The 21,303-nt window shown below is 33.6% G+C and overlaps 1 protein-coding gene across 2 annotated transcripts in view; it reads left to right on the forward strand.

Annotated features, from left to right (window-relative positions):
- Positions 1-21,303, forward strand: part of PTPRK (protein tyrosine phosphatase receptor type K) — a 570,706-nt gene that overhangs the window by 514,879 nt on the left and 34,524 nt on the right. Inside the window, exons 14-16 of one of the 2 annotated variants that reach the window (XM_047758978.1) lie at positions 6,086-6,224; positions 14,164-14,324; positions 20,696-20,880. In XM_047758978.1, the coding sequence (XP_047614934.1) occupies positions 6,086-6,224; positions 14,164-14,324; positions 20,696-20,880 (485 nt within the window). The remainder of the gene's footprint in view (positions 1-6,085; positions 6,225-14,163; positions 14,325-20,695; positions 20,881-21,303) is intronic. The other variant, XM_047758985.1, reaches the window with a different exon arrangement.

Here is a 21,303-nt window from a genome sequence, read left to right on the forward strand (position 1 = left end):
TTTTCAGTGATGTCAATTCCCCTGTTCATAGTTTTTAATTTTTATATGATGGATCCAAAGGGCTAACAGCTCAGCCATTTCCACCCAGGGCAGCACTGTCTACTTCTGCTTTCCACTTCAAATGCTTCATAGTTTAGAAAAAAAAAAAATCCCATCATTATGTCACTTATTGCTAAAAGCTATATGACATAGGCACTGTTATTATTTTCATTTTTGATGAAATATTAACTCTAAGAGATGCTCACTTGCTATTGCTACCCAACAAATAAGAGAAGGAGCTAAGAAGTAAAATGGACACTTGCTGATATTAAATCTCTCTTACTTTCCATGATGCTGGACTCTCCCCACACTTGGGTTTGGTACAAGATGATGACACATGGTAGAAAAGGTTTTAAAACCTTTAGCCTTGTGAAGGAATGGCTTGCAGAGGGGCTCAGAATTTCTAGAGGCAGTTTAGTAATAATGTAGGTACCAAATTCATCTCATGCCAGCACCCTGAAAAACGAGATATGTGTCTATCAAATATATCCTTGTTTTTTTTTTAAGAAGAGAGCTGATTTTCTTTATACCACTACAATCAACCATAGCCAGGTTTACTTTTATTCTTTCACTTATTCAACCAATATTTTGTACTGTTGGTCCTTTCCAGGTCTGCTAGAAATACAATGGTAAGCAAAATAGACATGGTCACGGCTTTCATGGACTTCATCTTAACAGCAGTGGGAAGTCATCAAAGGGTTCTTAGCAGTGGAATGACATGATACAGTTGAAGTCTGAAATATTGTATGCTGCCATGTGGATTTTGATGTGGATTAGGCAGAGAATGCAGTCAGGGAAATAAGGCGGCTGCCATGGATCTTGGTGACAGACAATATTGACCTGAGTTGAGGTAGGAGCAGTGGGACTGGGAAATGTAGAGACATGAGGTATTTAGAAAGTAGTAGTAGTTCGTAACTAATTGTATGAGAAAAAAGTGAAGTGATCATATGTGCCAGTTTGCCCTGGATAATTGTAGTCTTTGCGTTTTGTCCTGTTATAATTATTAAGAGTATCCCCCTTCACTTTCAGAAGCATTCCAATTTGGATGGTAAATTACATATTAATCCTAGAGATAGAGAGAATTCAAGACTGATGCTCAGGTTTCTGGTTTGAACGCTGTGTAGAAAGTTGTGTCATTTTTCTGAAAAGGGATACACTAGGGGAGGACCTGGTGTGAGGGGAAGATTAGGAGTTGAGATTTGGATATAGTGTGTTGAAGGTGACTTTCCCACACTGAAGCACATACATATAACAACGAGATGATTACATGGGTCAGGAGTTCAGGTTGGAGTCCTTGCTCTCTCTCGCTCTCTCTCTCTCTCAAAGTATCTTACTGTTCTGTACTCACACTTATTCTTGCAATGACATAAGATGATAAAATGACTACCTGGTGAGATGAAGTGAAGTGAAAGATGTAGACATTTTGTCCTAGCGTTAGGTTGCTATCGACCTTCTAATGGTGTGTCTGAAGCAAGATCATCTGCTCAGGGTGATGCTGGATCATGGTGCCATGATGATGTCTATGGCAAGATGTCAGGAGCCGGTGATGTGATGGTTGAAGATCCTGAGTGGGACAGACTGGGATGGTGCATGATTTCATCATGCTGCTCAGAATAGTGTGCGAGTTAAAACCTAAGAGTTGTTTATTTCTGGACTGTTCCATTTAATATTTTCAGACCACAGTGGACCACAGGTAACTGGAGCAATGGAAAATGAAACTGGATAAGGTAGGACTGCTGTATATTGATTCGACAGTGATCAGTATAGATGCCAACTGAAGTGATGGAAGTAGGTGAAATCACCAAGCCAGAAAGCATGGAAAACTTTGTCAAGAAGCCCAGGTCCCTAAGGAACTCAAAGCAGCACCTATTTTTAAGGGGAACAAGGGAGGGGCTCACAAAAGAAATATGGAAAGGAGAAGCCAGAGTCATAGGAAAACTGGGAGATGACAAGTAATGGAAGACCCAAGAAAGGAGTGTTTTAGAAAGGAGAGCATGGACAGTAACGTCAAATGCTATCAAGAGGTAGCATGAAATAAGATAAGTATACACTGAATTAATTAACTAATAAGTCATTAGAGGCGATGGTGATGGTGGGTGAGTGGCACTGGGGGCATAGGCCTGATTACACAATTTTAAGTAATGTTTGTGAACAGTTTCCAGAATTATAACTGAAGAGGAAAGAAAGCATTAGTAAGAAACACCCAGAGGATTTGCAGAATTTGTAGGATGACGGTGTCTCTAACGCTAATGTGTGTGAGATCATCTTTTATATTGTACTGAGAGGCTTCTATCTCTGATATCCATCATGAAGAACAGAATATTTTTGTATGATTACATGGTTTTAATTTTTAAATAAATTTATATGTTTTTTAGGTATTTGTATTTTTTAAACCCAAACATTTTACCTGAATAGTTTAGGTAAATTATTTTTAAGGAGTTGGAGCAAGGACACAATTTATAATGTTACTTTTACTATTTTTGCCCAAAAATGCATCTCATAAATTTGTTCCATAAAAATAAAATACTGCCTTAGTATTTTTTTACCATTTCCAAAGAATTATGCTGCTCTTGGCTTCAGAACACTGGGGACTCTGAATACTCTTTGGCAGATAAAAAAGGTAAAGATTTATGGCAAAGGAAAGCATTTCTGAAAAAGGTGCTCCACATTGCCTTTGTGTATATGCATAAATTATAAACGGGACTCAGGGGTGCAGTCACTGTAATAGCTTTTTGCTTTCTTCGAAGAAAATAGAAAATGCTCACTTAGGGGCTACTGCTTGTGTTTCCATTAATGAATCATCTAAGCTTGAATGATTCTAAAGAGGATATTTATGTTCCTTGGCTTAGTGGGGCAAGAACTTAGAGAAATACATGTGATTAAGGTATCTAAAAGTAATAAGTTTATGCATTTAATAAAAAATGCTGTTAGTAATAATAATACTAATAAGTCATAGCTAAAGACTTTGAGGAGGATTCAGAGTAAAGGGAAAATAGCTACCAAATCATATGTTCCTGGAGAATTTGATTAGCCTTCTATACTCAAATAATAATTTGAAGTATTTATGAACAACTCTTTTTTGCACAGGAGTTGTAATCATGACAAACAAGCACTCTCACCCAAGGTAAATGAAAGAACTTGGTGTTTTATTCTTTCTTAACCACTTGGTAGACAGTAACTGAAGTCCCGCATTTTACAAGGACATATTCAATTATTTTAAAGTGGTAACACTGTTTTACATAATTTAAAAAGTTTCACTAGTTTTCACTCTGAATACACCTGAAAAGTTATCAATGTCTTTGGTCATAAATTTTCTTTTAGTTTTGGCTTTTTGTTTCTGGAAATGCATTTGCATTAATTCACTGGCAAATCTGTATTATTTAATAAGACTTTTAAAAAAGTCTTCATCTTCTGTATTTGAAATTGCTTATCCATCACCTACATGTCAGTTTTGTTATATAATTACAAATCTCATTTAATATTAAGGCTGACTGTTCATACTTCATGATGATAGTTCATTTTGCACCTGCATATCATATGGGTTGTCTGCTCTGGTGGAGCTTGGCAGTTCTATAAAATATAACATATGCTATTTATAGCGTAATATATTTGTAGTTATCCCATAATCACATGTGTTTAATTGAATTAAAATGGTGTATTAAAATATATTTACTTCATTGAACAAGAAATAATCTTTGGAGTTCCTGCTGTGGGAACGATGGGATCAGTGGAGTCTTGGGAGCCCCGGAACGCACGTTCGATCCCCAGCCCAGCACAGTGGCTTAAGGATCCAGTGTTGCCACAGCTGTGGCTCAGGTTGCAGCTACACCTTGGATCTGATCCGTGGCCTGGGAACTCCCTATGCCACAGGGTGGCCAAAAATGGAAAGAAAAGGAAAAAAAAAAAAAGACGGAAATAATCTTCCAAAGAGTTTTAGAAAGTTTAACTCTGTAAGAAAAGTCATAAAATCACAAAAGAATCATTATCATTACCCTCTGAAAACCGCATGTAATTTGGAACCTTAGGAGAGTAAGCTTTAAATAGTGAATAACGGTGACTGGTTTGCATGCCTTCGAGCTTTTTCTAGAGATTTCGGTATCAAACATTGTCTCCCTATTTCAAATAGTGTAACTGTGCCAGGCAAATCTAATTTGATAATAACAAATAATAAATACATTATTTTTAGCTTTATATTCAACTTTGAAATATACTCCCCCTGTTTTTACTATAGGTATGTATATATACATACATGTATACACACACACACACATTGATACGTGTATATATTTCTAAAGTTGCTTTTGGAAGAGATCTCCAATACATTTAATGCATGTTTTGATAAAATGAACTATAATATGTAGTTTGAAATGTGGTAAGCATTGAACTACCTCTGTTCATAATTAATGATGCTGGAGATTCCCTGAAGCCTGGATATATGCAAAGTGCCAAGTTAGAAAGGAAAACTCAAAGAAGAAACAAACTGAAGACTTGCTTTTCTTTCTTGAGAGTAACAGTTACCAAATACTGGTCCATGGGGAAGTTTTATCCTGTCCAGTTGAAATAAAATAAAGAATGTAGTGATTTATTTTATAGTGAATATTTATATTCACTATAGTGAATTATTTTACACAGTTAACTCTGTTCTAATTCTTTTCTTCAAATTATGTTTCCTACTTGTTTAAATTACCATTTTATGAAGTGATAATTGATATTAGATATATTAGTTTTTTTTTAATTTCCTATTTGGAAAAATTAAAAGTAAACAACCTTACTTCAGTCCCCTTTGGGAAGAAACTGGCTGGTTGGGAAACTGGAGCAGATATTTGAATGTACAGAACTGAGGGTAAAACAGAGACTGGGGTAAAGAAGCCAAAAGAGAGAAGCTAGAGAAGAAAGGTTTGAAATATAGAAAAATGGGTAATTTTTAAAAAGGAGTTAGCAAATTATCCATTAGAAAGGTCTGAGGTTGGATTTAGGGACCCTTTTGTTTGTTTATTCAGCCATCATCTCTTGACACTGTGATGGCTGCTTTCAGGCAGTTTCCTAACTGTGTCTAATTCTAAGAATCCCCAATTCTCTTGTCACACAGATTCTTAGCAGGAAGAATTGTGGATCTGGAAATACTGAGAAATGCTGGCTTAGAAGATAGAAAATGTGTTAGATTTTGTCTCTTGTTCTTGATCAATTTCTAATCTATCCTGTATCTCTAAACCTCAGGGCTTTTTTATTTGTAAAATGCTTTCCTTGCCAGTTTTCAAAGGAAAATGTCTTCACAGGGTGACAATAGCTTGTAAATTGACTAAGATTTATAGTGTTAGATGTATACATATATGAGGGATGGTGGTGATTTTGAGAAAGAAAGGAAGTGAGGGGATACAAAATATTTTTAAAAAAGAAGAAGAAGAACTTTCATCTTGTCAACGTTCTGTTTCCCAAGTTTATTATGTGGGTTTTATTTGTTAAGAGAACACGAAATATCCCTTGAGGTACCTGTTTTCCTTTGCTTATTCTTATCTTCCTCCAAACCAACTATTCATCATTTCAAATCTTTTATATCACATCATAAACTCACACCTCCAGCACTTAGACTTGGCATTTATTTAACCTAACCCCTGTGTCTCCAACAAGAGCTATTGACACTACCTTAAAAGGCCAAGCACAGCACCTTGCATTTCAGTGGAGAAGTGTTTGCTGAATGAAGTGATAAAAGAATGAGTCTAAATCTGACCCCCATCTCTTTTCCTGTACTACTTGCTAAAAACAAACAGACCAAAAAAACATGTGTTCTAACTTTGAAGGACACTTGGGGAAAAAAGTCACCATTCCCTTTGATAGTTACTTCTAAGTTTTTGTTTTATTTTTTGCATTAACAAAATCTTTCTTCAAAAAGCATTTCCCTTTAATTTCTCATGCTGGGGTTTAGCATGCTATTGTATTTATATTTTCAAGTGATTCTTATTCAAATAAAAATAATCTTTAGTTGGGATAATTTTCCTTTCTGCGATAACTAGCTGCTTTCAGTAACTTATTTTTTTGATTCATTTAGCAGCAGCAACAGAAGAACCAGAAGTGATTCCAGACCCAGCCAAGCAGACAGACAGAGTGGTGAAGATAGCAGGAATTAGTGCTGGGATTTTGGTGTTCATCCTTCTCCTCCTAGTTGTCATTTTAATTGTGAAAAAGAGGTAAGACCCAGTTTTGTTTTGTCCTACTCACCATTGCTGACACTGTCACTAGTTTTCAAACACGTTTTTGTTTCCCTGAGCTCTTTTAAATTAGAGCAAACAATAAGAACTGAATTTTAACAATGTTGCCAGCATCCGAGTCTATTTCTCATGTTTTAGTAAATAAATTCTTATTGGTTATTGCAGTTTAATTTTGGATATAAACATGTTTGTCAATTTAGCCTTGAAATTAATGTATGAATTTAAATTCCTCAAATGCAAAAATACTTGAGATATTAATATATCTTATATTTTGAAGTGTTATCTATTACAAATGACACAATAAGACTATTATGATACTTGGGTTATGGTCTATGAATTATTTGGTACTCTTACTCTATTTTTCTAAACATTGGCTACAAATAAGATATGAGAAGAATACAAACATTATTTTTTGAAACTGTATTTAATATTTACTGACTAAATATTTTAGCACTTTAAAATGAAGAGTCAATTTCTTTAAATTGAGCATTAATCTTTTATACTATATCAATCAATATCGCCATCTTCTGGAATTATGTGAAGATACTAAGACCAAAGGGAATTTAAATTGAATTCTCTTTGGGGGATTAAGGTATACTTCTACTGGAAAACATTTCAAAGTATATGGTTTTTATAATTTGAACTTTTTTTTTTCTCCAAAATGTCATTATAAGGCATTGTTTTAGAAACCAATACCACTCTCCAATCCTTCCAATCATATGTTTTAAATAATATTACAATTTAGAAAGACAAAAAAAAAATTTTTTTCAGAATAGAGTCCTAAAATACTTTGGTGTATAAAAGTTTTTGTAATTCATTACTTATATTGAATATAATAAAGGATGTTGCTTACATTACTTTAAAGCATATATTATGATTGTTATTTTGTACTCAAAATAAATCACTAACAATATAGATAAGACTCATAAGACATGTTTAATAATTCCATCAGAGTTTATTTTAATGTATTGCCTCTTTACAATTATCCCCTGGAGATATATATGTTGGAGAAGACACATCTGCATTAGAAACATTAGGTATGCATTATAGTGTTTTGTGTTAAATTAGCTACATACGTGCTTTCCCCAATAGTGCTTTCTCTTTTTGCTGTTGTCTACCTCTGTGGTTGGAAAATATATCATATTTGAGACAGGAAGATCTAAGTATTTTAGTACTATAAATTTGCCAATCAATAAAATCACTAAATATAACTTTCAGATCTTATGTCTCTATTTAGTTTAAATTTCTTTCTGGAGAGTTAACTGAACTAAACAGATGAGAGAGTTAAATTTTGCTTTAGAATGAAAATTACCTTAGCCATGTCAGATTGGATATGAGAGCATGCAAATGGCCTCTGATTGATTATGTCTTCACTCAGAAATGGGTTAACTTACCGGTTTTATTTGTTACTTATTTGAAAACACTTATTTGTTATTGTAGCTTTCCTTATCTTTAGCAGTCTGTTTTAAAGCTAACCAAGGAACTGAACATAAATTTTCCAAAGCACACCAAAATAATCTCTAAGCATGATTTTTTGTGTGGGTAAAATGCTCTGACAACTCTCAAAAATTGCACAGTGTGTCAAATTCTTTTTCTGGTTCATATTTTAAATGGTTGGATAAATGAGCCTCTCTATTAAAATGTTTTAATGTTTGAGTTTTCCTAAGTATGCTCTAATTGACTGTCTTTTACTAGAACATATGATAGTGCTTTTGTTACTCTTCCTCATCAGTACCTATATAACTAAAAAAATTGCAATTTTATAGGTAGATGAAGTTATATATTTAGATATATTACCTTCCAGCATATAACTAAGACTCTTTTACTTACCTAAGGAACTTTGTAATGACTTTTACTCATATACAGTGTGTCACACATATATTGTGTATGACTTAATCACAAATATGTTTATTATACATACACAAAAGCATACATATCATAACAGCATTGGAGAGTACCAAAGTTAACAATTTTAGTATATAATGTAGTCTCCCTTTTAATACACAAATTTATAATAAAAATAATGGAAAAGAAAATTATTCTAGCCTCTGATGATCTCCATTTTTATGGGAAATTGTTAAGTTTCTTAAGACTTCATCCCTCCCTGGGAATAATATATGTAGGTATATTTCTCACATTGATGAAAGTTCTGTGTATATTTGGTTACTGTGTAAAGAAATGGTTTGGAATTTAGTTTAGTAAGATTCTACAGCTGAGGGTATATAGAAAGTAAGTTTTAGGCTAAGAAAAGGGATATTGCATCTTTCAAAACGCAATGTCATTTTAATTTAAAATCACTGTTGAATTATTTCCAAATGTATGCCATTTTCTCATTGGTTATGTATTATTTTAAATGCACAGCATGAATACATTAATAATTCCAAACATAAATTTGAAATTATGTTTCGGTACAGTAAATGTTTGTGTATGATACCATGGTCACATACATCTACTGTAGAAATAAGTATCTTTGTGCATACAGTACAGTGCATATGTATATTCACATAATATATGTATGTACCTGTGTGCCAATAAGATATAGTGACTTATTTGTAGAAATTTAGGTGTCATTCTGCATATATAATACATTAACCTAGTAGATCTTTATGTTTTATATCTAAAGAAAAATAGTCAATTTAGTGTAGAAGTTCTATACACAGCTGTTCCATCTGTCATGACATTTAGATGGTAATGGATGATATTACGCTTAGCTGCATGTTAAAAATACACGATCCATTTAATTTTTCAATTTTTTGGCTATAAAAAATGTCAGCATGTTATTTTTTCCAAATTATGTATTTTAAATTTTATTTTCTATTGCATATCTGTCTGTTTAATTGCATGGCGAAAGATACCTAACCAATGCATGATCAAACTGAAATACAAACCAAAAAAACATGAATTTTATTTTATTTTATTTTATTTTTAACGCACATTTTTCTGCTTTATTGAATGTGACAGAGTCACGCTTTTCATTCACCATTGCTTCTCTTTTTCCACTGTCTGTGATTTGCTTGCCAGGAGGAGCTACTATTCTTACTCCTACTACCTGTAAGTAGAAAATGGGTGATATACAACTTTACATGTGTTAAAAATGCAGTATCCCTTTTCAAAAAAACAAACAAACAAACATCCACACCAAAAAACAGAATGTTTGTAATTTTGGTGACACTTCAAAAAATGTTTTTCTGGACTCTAAAGCTATAAAGTTTACTTATTAACCTATTTTGTTAATCTTTTTAAAAAGGGATATTGTATTTCTGTATGTTCAGCTACTTTTAATTTTTATTTACTAGTTTCCATAAGTAGCCATAGTCTACAGCCCAAAGCATCATTTATTTACTTAAGCCAAACCTGCACCTTTATCGCTCATCTGGTAAAGCAGAGATAGTGGTTGAAATTCATTAAGCCCTGTCTTTATATTTGCATAAAGAAACACTGTATATTTGACACAATGACCCAAGGGATGTTTTCATAGGAGAAAATTCAGAATGCCTTCGCAGAATGCAAATTAGGTCAAGTCTGACTGATAATGTCTCTCTCCAGATTTCCAGGAATCCAGGATGGGCTATAACTTCAGAACACCTTTGGTCTGGCTATGCAGGCAATCAGTATGCTCTTGTGAAAACAAATGGATAAAATCATAATGTTGCAGTGACAAAGAAATAAAAAAATTCTTTTTAGAGAAGAAATTTTGAGTTTGTATGTTATAACTTAAATAGGACAAGTTTGTAAACCAAGACCCTCCCCAAAAAAGAACACCCATCAACCTACACAAAAAAACACAAAGATGTCACATAGCTCTTTTTCATCCCCAAAGTCATAGCTCTTCCCGTGCTTAGGTATGAAATGCTACTTTGAATAAGGAAGGAAAGTATTGTCCACTCTATTTCCTTAGTCATTTTCAGTTTATTACTTTAAATTCCAGGATATTCATCCAATCCAAAGTAATGATACAACAAAGTATTCTTGGTTGTTGCTTCATCAATATTTGATCCACCAGCATTTGAGATTTTAAGGATTGTGATTAAGTACTTTTGGGGTATATATCCCACAGTTTTTATTTCACTAGGTAAAATTTAAGCTAGCTCTACCACAGAATTTTGTAAGAGTCTCAATGACTAGAATGGAATTCTGCCAACATTTTAAATATAAATATTTGGCTTCTTAAAATCTGCTAAAACAAGCAGGTGTAAACTAACAGTGCTCCTAGCTTATTGTGATGAATCATAATAGCCTTGTTAAATCATGTTTGATGAAGCCAAAGGTAATTAAATGTACCATTTCATACAATGATGGAACACTTTTCCTCTTTATAGCCCACCCATATATCCACCTGCAGAAGTTTATGCTGTTGGCTGCTTTGATAATGAAAGTCATTTGCACATCTGTCAAACTCAAGTAGTTGCAAAATGATTTGCTTAACTGTCCTGAAGTGTACATTTTATATGCTGGTTGCACAGAGGGAGACAAAATATCAAACATACAGGAATCAATAAATATTTAATTACAAGAACATCAATAAACTTACCATTAACTATCCATTTATCTATAATGTTAGAATGGGATTGCCTTTTTAGTAGATGAGTAGCATTTATGTATTCCAGACTACGTAGTAGTAGGTTTTGATGCTGTCACTGTAATGCATAGGGTTACTGGTGTTATCAATCAGAATTAGAAAAAATATCGGACATATGTTTTTGAAAGCTGCCTTAAAAAGATCTAGTGAAGCTAATGTGAATTAGAGATTTTTTTTTAATAAAAGTAGAAATAAATTAGAGTAAAAATTAAGAGAAAACCAGATGTGATCTTTGAACTAAACATTCATTGACATCGTCATAGTAACTGTCAGTTCTCGATCAAAACACTTAACTCTAAGTTTATTTTTATTTCTTTTGTAATGGCCTGAATTAAAGCCTACCTCACAGGGTTGTTGTGAGGATTAAGGTATAAAAACCAAGCTGATAATGCATGATTGGCAGATATTAGCAAAGGTTATATGTATTCTGCCATAATTTGTCAACTAACAAGGTTTGTGAATCTGAGAAGTAAAAATCCTTCATTACCATGAAAACTTTTACCTGTCATGCATTTGACAGATTCATTACTTCTTATTTTTCTTCAATCACAAAACATGTTTAAATTATATGTTTTAATATAAGGCCTCAAACTTTAAAACACGTATTTTCCATTTGCTTCAAAATGCCCATCTTCAAAATTTTTACATTATTTTTAATCCAGTTTTCAAGTTGTCTCTTATTTTTATCCACTTCAGTCTCTCAAATGTTTTGAGCAATGAATTCACTCCTACTTCATATCCAAGAAACAAAGATTGGAAGTTATTAAACTAATTTTTTGCAGTTTAAAAAATTTAAAATGGTAAAACATTTGTCCTACATTCATATTCTTCTCAAGTTTACAATAACTGATGTTTAACTCTTAGAGTAGTGGATGCTTCATATTATAGTATACTTGGTAATGCAGCAATTTAAAAAAGTCAGCAACGGAATATAGTATAAGGACTTACGCCCTGGAACCAGCTCACTCTTTACTGCTTATTAGATTAACAACCTTGGGCAAGTTATCCAACTTACCTGAGTCTCAGTGAGCTCATCTATACAATTAGAATCCTCTTGCCTTTTTCAGGGCATTGACCTGAGAATTAATTGAGTTAACTAATAACAAGTGCCAAGCATATAAAGGCCTCATTCATCCATTCAACAAGTATTCATTGAGTGTCTGCTATGTACCAGACACTGCTCTAAGTGCTAGGGATATGTAGATGGTCCTTCCCTTTGTGGAACACACAGGGGGGTAAACAATTAAAAGGTATACTTGCAATGATAATATGATGGGTGTTACTATAGGGAGAAAACATGGTGCTATAAAAACACCTACAAGCAAAACCTAACCTTGGACAAGTTATATTGGGCTCAGTCAAAGAAGTCTCCCTGATGAGGCAAGACAGATTGGAAGTTAATGTAGGTCAAAGAAAAATATCCTATAGGTAAGTTTCAAAATACCCTACAGGTAAATTTGAAAATTAAAGCCTATAAATATGACCTGCTGATGTATAACTCACCCCCTACACTATTTGAAAACAATAGAACCACTTAAAAGAATTAAGGAAAGTTAACATAAATATTGAGATTCATGATTTCTCCTTAAAAATAATTTTAAAATAAGAAACTCAACTCTGGGGTCAAATGCCAATACTCGCTTAGGCAAGTTGCTCCCTATGTTGCTCTCTAGTTCTTCACAGTCTCCACCCTTGCATTCATTGTCTCTCCAGTAGCACTATTTATATTCCCTGTCTGAACTTGTTAGGATTTTACAGGGTTTTTGCCCTCTAGCCTGAAAAAAAGATGAGAGATCTTTCAATGAATAGAGGAAATACTGCTCTTAAATGATGGTGGTGGTGATAGTTGTGATGGAGTAGTGGTAGTGATGGTGGTGGTGGCAATTCTTGTTATACTTTTGTCATTGTCTCCTTATTAATACTACTGTCCTTATCATTAGAATTGTTTCTAAAAAAATTAACGCCATTTCTATCTCTAAACCTTAGTTTATGACTGTCTTACTTAGGTGTCAAATCTACTTTGTTAGTATGTTGGATGTTGTTGGGTATGTACCCCTGAGGCCAGGTACCATAATTCTCAGAGAAAAATATCCTACACATGAGTAGCTCTCAAATCACCAGATTAATTTTCTAAAAGAAAAGGCTTTGGACATAAACACAATTCCTAAATGAGTTTTTTAAAAAGTATTTGTAGAATATTTGCTCTATTACAGATACTAATGAGGATAAGAAAAATTTATCCTAACTAATAATCCAGCTGAGAAGTGTTATTCTTAAAACAACTAAAAATATGTCCAAGGCACCCTAAAGTGCTGCCATAAACTTAGAAATAAAATCTGGCTATTACAGGCTCTCAGAATGCCTTTATATATTCTAGAGTGCCTTATTAATGTGAGTTAAACACATTTTTATTGCATGTTTTCATGTGTAACATTCACAAAAAAAAAGAATGTCTTTCACATCCTTGATATGAAAGATAAGCATGTCAGTGTTTAAATAGCTCTATGTCTAATTCTACTGATTTCCAAATCCCCAATGTCACTTGCCTTGCTGCATTTATAAAGCCTTTCTGTAGCTGGTACTCTGCCATGGGTTCTGAAACACATTTTTAGGATTTGACCATGTCTATAATTCAAGATTATGATCATTTGTCTAATACCTCTACATAGCATTTTCTAAACTTTTCTTATAAAGTATATAATTACCCCATATATTCCTGAGTATTTGCATCATACTTACCTGCGGCTTATTCTACAAGTTTCCAGATTAGGTTTGGATTAATGTTTTAAATATATTGCTAAATTTGTTAATTTCACACATTGCATTTTTACTGAACATTGACACGAAGAGTGAAGAATGGGGTTTCTTTGTCTATTTTAATTGGATGGCAGTAGTAAAATAAACTTGAAAAAGTAGTCATGTTATTCCCCCCAGAAGAACTTCTAAAAGTTGATCAAAAGTATTAACCATCCAGGAGGAAAACCAAAATTTAGCATTACCTTTAAGTTTTCCTTGAACACCTCTACTAAGGAAGTGTTTATTTACCATTTTGATAAAGTACAGTTATGTTTTATGATAAGTTATTTTAATGATAAAATACAAGAAATGAGACATTGGGGTTGACAGTTGAAATATCCATATGACATATACAACACTTTTATAGTAATCAACAAATATCACTTGGATGTCAAACTTAATTCCTGAAATCATGACATGTTCTTAGAGTTTCTAAACCAAATCTATATCCTTATCCTCAGGCTTTCCTGAACTACTTACTCCTGGTGTCAACTCTCCTTCAAGCCTCACACTAAGGTTTCTCTTTTGTATTTGTCTTGGCAGCAAGCTTGCTAAAAAACGCAAAGATGCCATGGGGAACACCCGGCAGGAGATGACACACATGGTGAATGCTATGGATCGAAGTTATGCTGATCAGAGCACTCTGCATGCAGAAGACCCTCTTTCCATTACCTTCATGGACCAACATAATTTTAGTCCAAGATGTAAGTTCTTCATTAAAATTTTAATAAATTAATTTTAAACTCTTGAATTCCTCTTTGAATTCAACCCATGACCCTTTGAATAGTGAAAGGAAATAAGAAAGATGGAAGAAGCAGGTAGAACGAGAAAAGGTGATGGAATATTAATACATTTATCAGAGGGAATTTATTTTTGGTCTTGATATTGGATTTAGTTTAACGTCAAAATGTATGCTTTTTATTACTATAAGAAATATTCATATATTACTCAGACCAAATCTTATGTTATTGTTTTAAGTTAAAATACTTGGTTGTCTACATAAAATTAGTTCATGCCAATATTTATTTATAATTGTTTTGCCATTTGAGTCTCCCTTTGTGTAAGATAAAGTTCCTTTTGAGATAAGAAACATCATAATTCCTTCTGGGAATTATTGGCATAGGAAAAGTTATTCTATTTAATTATTCTATAGTCTAAGACTACTGGAGAATTTCAGTAGTAAAAAGTAAATTGGGGGAAGAGGAATATACATACTGTTAAGTATCTGCTGTGAAGTCCAAAATTTGCTTGAATCAGAGATTGGTCAGGAATGGTGAAAACCATCCATCCACCCATCTGTATTACAAATTCCTTATGTTGATCTATAAAGGCAGATCTTTTAAAAGATTTCCATTCAAGTACCATTTAATGGCAGATGATATGAATAACTGTCCCACAATCAATATTGTTGTTTACCTTCAAATTTTCTATGATTTGTATATCCTGTTCCATAAAGTGCTGTTAGTTTCTTAAAATTAGACTACCTGTTTCTTCAAATCCCCAAGTAAAATTGGTACTTGAAGAAGGCAAACTGTGATTATCCTTGGCCTTGTGTATACAGAGGTATTTTGCCATAGATCCCAGAAGTTTGCTTACGCCATTTTGGGAAACACGTGTATGAAGACAGAAGTGAACAAAAGAAGCATTATTTTCTATACAGATTATAAGCATATGTAGTGGTAAGGCTGAGAAAATAAAGAATTTGTAGGTTGTATGCATTTATATCTTTTCAGGAAGGGGAGTTTTTTCTGAAATGTTCAACTTGATGAAAACTTTTCATAATTACTGGCCATCATTTTCCCTGCTATATACCTATACCAAATTAGTAGTTAGAAATGATGTATGAGCAATTTGGAATTTAGTTTTAATAGTAAGGCCCTTCTCTGATATATTTTATTTTTATTTCACTATTAGATAATAAGTCATAGAGAAAAATATAAAATGGTATCATTGTTGAAAGTAAGTTTTAGAGTTCTTGTTGTGGCTAAGTGGGTGAAGAACCCAACACAGTGTCCTTGAGGATGCGGATTTGATCCCTGGCCTCTCTCAGTGGGTTAGGGATCCAGCGTTGCTGCAAGCTGTGGCGTAGGTCTCAGATGCAGCTTGGATCTGGTGTTGCTATAACTGGTGGAGGCCAGCAGCTGTGGCTCTGATTGAACCCCTAGCCTGGGAACTTCCGTATGCCACAGGTGAGGCTGTAAAAAAAAAAAAAAGTTTTGCAAAAATTAAGATGTGTCATCTCTCTAACCATTTGATTTAATTATTACTTAATTAAGGATTTGAAAAGATTTTTGTTTCCAAAACTTTTCTATCTATTGCCCATGTTACCCTTAGGAAGCTTGAATTTAGCAGTGTAAGTACAAATACACTTGTGAACTTGGAGAAAGGATTAAATCTATTTCCCAAAATTAACTAAGAAAATTTATTTGGAATGAACATACGATAATGACTTCTCTAAGTACTTCACAGTTGACAGATCTACAATGCATGGGTTTTTCCTCCTAATTTTATAATTTTTATCATGTCATGTTGAGGTTTCCTGGCTTCTTAAAATCGAACTAGTTACTGAGCAATAATTACAGATGCACGTTTCCTGGTATTTTGAGATAACCCAAGAAAATTTTACCTTTGCAGGTTATAGTGAAGAAAATTTAATAATTATTTTTCTTAAGAAATGACAAATATATTTTAAAGGGGAAAAAAAAGAGTATCAAATACAACTTTAGGGCAGTATATTCCTTCATGAGCTTTGTTTCCCTGCAGTGCCCAATGATCCACTTGTGCCGACTGCTGTGTTAGGTGAGGCCCTAATTCTTTGTCATCGTCTTTGCATGGATCACACCTCCCTGCATGGGTGATAGCTTTGTCTACACAGTAATTATTTACAGTGCAGGAAGCAGCTTGATTTCAAAAACATAATCATGGTTTTATCAAAGAGAGCAACTGTGGACAACCCAACTAGATCTAGGGCTTTTCAAATTAGGAGGGTATCTTTTTTTAAACAACATATTCTTTAGTTCTTGGTTCTGTTCAGTTTGGAGTGAAAGCACAGTGGCTCTTAATATATGACTAATGTTTATATATTCAAGTTAGTATATATGACTAATGTTTATATATCCAAGTTAGTAAAATGAACTCAAATGCACACATCTCAGGGGCAGTGCTACCCGATTAACAAGTTTATATATAAAAATCTACCTGATTGAAAGGGGTTTTATAAATCCTCCTAATTTTACAGCATCTAAAAAGAACACATTTCCATGTGATTATTAATAATGTGTGCATTTGCTTTATTTTTGTTAAGAATTTATAAATGCAGGTAATGTTGCTACAATATTGATATGGAGTTATGCATTCTGTATGCACTTTATATAAGTGTTATCTTTCAAAAAATTTAGAATAAGCCAAGATTTATCACTATATAACATCTAAGACAACTGATACTGCTAGTGATGAATAAGGCCTTTTCAGATGTAAAATTAAATTAATTTCTACTCTATGTGTTTAAGAATGTAACGAGTTTCATTTCAATTTGTACTCTATTCCTTGACTAATTATACGCCAATGATTCATGACCAGCTTGCTTATATATTCACAAATTACCTTATTAGTTTGACCCCAGTGCTTCTAATAGTTAAGATTTAACCAAAGAAACGTAGAAATTGCTAGATAAATGTCTCTTAAAAGTTCCCAATTCTCATTTAGATTAAATTTCTTTGAATATAAAACTTTAGCTTACATTATGTTCATGTTTTTATTATCCATGTATTCAATATTTAGATTTTTAAAAATATGTTGGAATAATACAACTAACTCAGATAACGTATACCTCTTTTTCACTAAAATAACTATTTAAAGTTACAGTTTTATAATCTAAAGCTCTATCCTAAAAGAACCTGTAAGTCAGTGTCTTTGTCTCTGACTACACTCTGCCTTTGATGTCCACACCAATAATGGCAGAGAAGGAAGCTAGGGAATTTTCCACAAGGGATGGCCTGATCATGTAGGGAGGAGCCAAGAGTCATGATCGTTGGGAGTAATCAAATGCCTCTGAAAATGTCATCTGTTGAGCACTACAGAATGCCATCAGCATCACACTAATAAGTTAAATTCAATTATGATATTTGAAAACTCAAGAAAAAATATCAGTTACCTGTTAAAATTTCACTACAGGGACATGTGGAATTGGGTCTAACTCTCCGTCCTCCTGTGGACTCATAGTATGAAATGAAAACACCTATGTCTTTGCTTCCCCTTCTGTAAAACAGTATAATTCTTACCATACCTTTCCCACAGAGCATTTTAAAGAGAAAAGGAGATATTGCATAATGTTTAAGAGAGCATTATAATAATTTTCCCTGTGAAAAAGGATATTTATGTTTAAGGAAGGCTAGAGTTAACAAAATTTAGTTATTAAAAAAATCTGTTTGTTTATAGTCATTGTCCATTTTATTTCATTTTGAAAGTCAAGCTGGTTGTTTTTTTTTATATTTGTTCTTTGAAAGCTAAGTAGCTCATTAATCATCCAGATTTAGAAATGATTTATTACATTTTTCATCATTCTTAGAATCACCATGTTTATAGTTGTTTTGCATCCAGTTGATTTCGTATTTATGAAGCAATTTTTGAAAGCACCTCAAATACTGCTTGATATTAATGTCTGCTTGCTGATTAAAAAGAACTTCAAAACTTTCCTATTGATTCATATTTTTGTTTTTTGTGTTTTACTGCTTCATTGGGTTAAAGTCCCTATAACTGGTAAGTGTAATGCAAAGAACTCTAGAAAATACTTCCATCAAGGAAATATTTGAAGTTATTCTTAAATGTGTAATAACACAGATAACGATTAGTACATGTACTCTTACTTCTAGTCACATTATTAAGTAATTTCATGAGGTAGAAATGTATTGAGAGTAATAGTTCATGTGTGATTATTTTAAAAAATACTGCTCATTGTACTACTGTATTAAGCTTAATGCAAAACAAAAGGCACTGTCTATTTCATATTGGGAAATAATCATGTAAGATTGGAATATGGGTGAATTCTGTGTTTCTCTCTGAGCCTTTTACAAATGTAAATATTTCACTGCTCCAGTAGGTATAATGCGAACTCTGGAGCTACTTCATAGAGCACTGACTACCTTATTCCAGCTTGGGTGACTGCATTTTGCCTCTCTGACATTCTGTTCTCTCTATTTCTCATCCTAAGTTATATGTTCTGTAATAAAGCCCAAATTGGTGGCTTCTGAATTTAATTTTACTGAGGAGATGTAAATATTCATTATGTCAGCCTATTGATTGCAATATTTTAGTAAAGGTAGATCAACTGAGTACAGTCTCATAGAAGAAAAAGGAAATGCTTATAAGACGTGTTTGCTAGCAAATGTTTCTCTGTAGAAGGGTGAGAAACCAGAGTAAAGGGCATTAATTTATTTGGGTGTTTTTAGATCACAGGAGAATCCAGCAGGGTTTGTTTTTTGTTTTTTTTGTTTTTTGTTTTTTTTTATTTAATGTGGGATTTTAGAAGTAAATGCAAAAAAAAAAATGCACTAAGCCGAATAAGAGAAAGTGAAGTAAATGCAATCAAGCTAAATTACAGAAGCACACAAATCTGATTGTGGGGTTCTTTTTTTTTTTTTTCCCCCTTCTCCAGGAAGAAAAAATGTTTATCATGGGGACAACAATTCATTTTTTGCCATATCCTATTTGTAGAGTTGGTGGTAGAACAGGCAAATGTACCAGCACTTGAAATATGTTTAACTGTTAATTAAATATCATTCTCTACAGTATGCATTATCATTAAAACAAAAGCTCCCCTAAGAGTGTACTTTCTCTTGTGTTAATGAGTATGGCAGTATAAATGTTTTCCAGAATAACACCCCTTAAAACATTTTTTTTAACATGGTAAGTTTAAATGTGATAAATATAAGCATGCTTCTTCTCACTGTAATGATTAGTACTATGGTCATTAAAATAATATTTATTTTTCAGAGGTTAAATGTTCTTGTTCTTTTCTTCCTTCTAAGGACAGAGACTTAAGACTTTCTTTTCATTTCAAGCTAACAACACAGTTGGGATGGGACCTACACTTAAATGCGGGTGGTGAGGGATTTAATGGATTTTAACTAATTCATTCATTGAAATATTTATTGACTGACTACTTTGCACCAGGCACTAACAATACAAAGAAAAACATGACTGTCTCTACATGCTAAGTGTTCAGAGTTCGGTGAGAAAAATAAATCAGTCAACAAATGTTTAAAATACAGAGTAAGTGAAATGAATGTAGAAGAACAGGAGGCCATGGGAACGAAAAGCAGGGGCTACAGTTCAGCCTTGATGGGCCAGGGAAGAATTCCAAATGAAGTATCTAAATATTTTGCCCCAGCAACATACCCTGGTTTCTTTTATACTGTAGCCAGAAGAGTCAAAATATATCAGTGATAGAAACAGCAACAATAATAAAGAAAATCAATGGAGTGGAAGTTGAGCATAAATGCGCACATAACCTGGCTAGCAGACATAGTGGGCCAGATTCTAGGTAGGATGTTCACACTTTCTGGTCTGGAGTGTGTCGTGGTAAAAAGCCTCAGGTGGGAGGGAATTGTAGGGCTAGAAGGGCAAGAAGACCAGCCCTCTGGGGATGGGTTGCCTAGAGGGAGGTTGGGACATGGGTGGGAATTTGTTCAGTTTAATCAACAATGAAAACATTTCTCCAACTGACAACTTGATCTTCTGGTCCCACTGTATACTGCTATGACTGCAGTAGCAGAGCAATAAAAAGCCAGAACTCTGCAAAATCTCCCACTTATACTTTTAAAAAGTCAATCAGATGTCTCTATCCATTTCACAGCATCTGTTGTCTTGCTGATATATACATAATATACTCTAACCTACCTTGCGCTGCAAAGGCGTTGTCTTTATAAGGATGCTGCCTTAAGTCTATACTCTATTTCTTTCCCTTAATCCTGTTATCAGAAAGATCACAGGATCTTAAAATCTTCTTTGTACAGATATATATTAAACAAGGTAACTTTGTCTTTTTTTCAATCTTCTGGAATCTGAAAAATGCCAGATGAGAACCACAGTGCCACAGCAGAATCCAGTCGTCTCCTGGATGTACCTCGCTACCTATGCGAGGGGACAGAATCCCCTTACCAGACGGGACAGCTGCACCCAGCCATCAGGGTAGCAGACTTACTGCAGCACATTAATCTCATGAAGACATCAGACAGCTATGGGTTCAAAGAGGAATATGAGGTGAAAATTTCAATATTATGTTGTATTTTAGTTCTGACCATGACACTCAGTGGAATTTAACAGTTTTTCCTCCCTTTAGCATAGCAAGCAGTGGAATCCTCTGTAGACTCTAATCCTTTGTCTGTGGACACACAACCAAGTGGGCATGTGAGGAGAAGGGGGTAGATGGATTGAAAGAACAGGGCACTTGGTGGGGATATATCTGGGTCTAAATTCATTTTAAGAAATTAAAAAATACTGGAGTCCATAATTTACTATGCTATTTCAAAACCACTTTGTTAGACCTTATATTTCCCCACTCAGAAATCCATAACAAGATACCTTCAGTCCCACTGTATCATTACAGATTCTAGCATTTGAATGACCTAGGCGGTAGGTCATTCAAATGCTGCCTCTTTGCTTGTTAACCCTCTGTGGAGAAAT

Source organism: Phacochoerus africanus, chromosome 2 (genome assembly GCF_016906955.1).
Source record: "Phacochoerus africanus isolate WHEZ1 chromosome 2, ROS_Pafr_v1, whole genome shotgun sequence".
NCBI classification, from domain to species: Eukaryota; Metazoa; Chordata; class Mammalia; order Artiodactyla; family Suidae; genus Phacochoerus; species Phacochoerus africanus.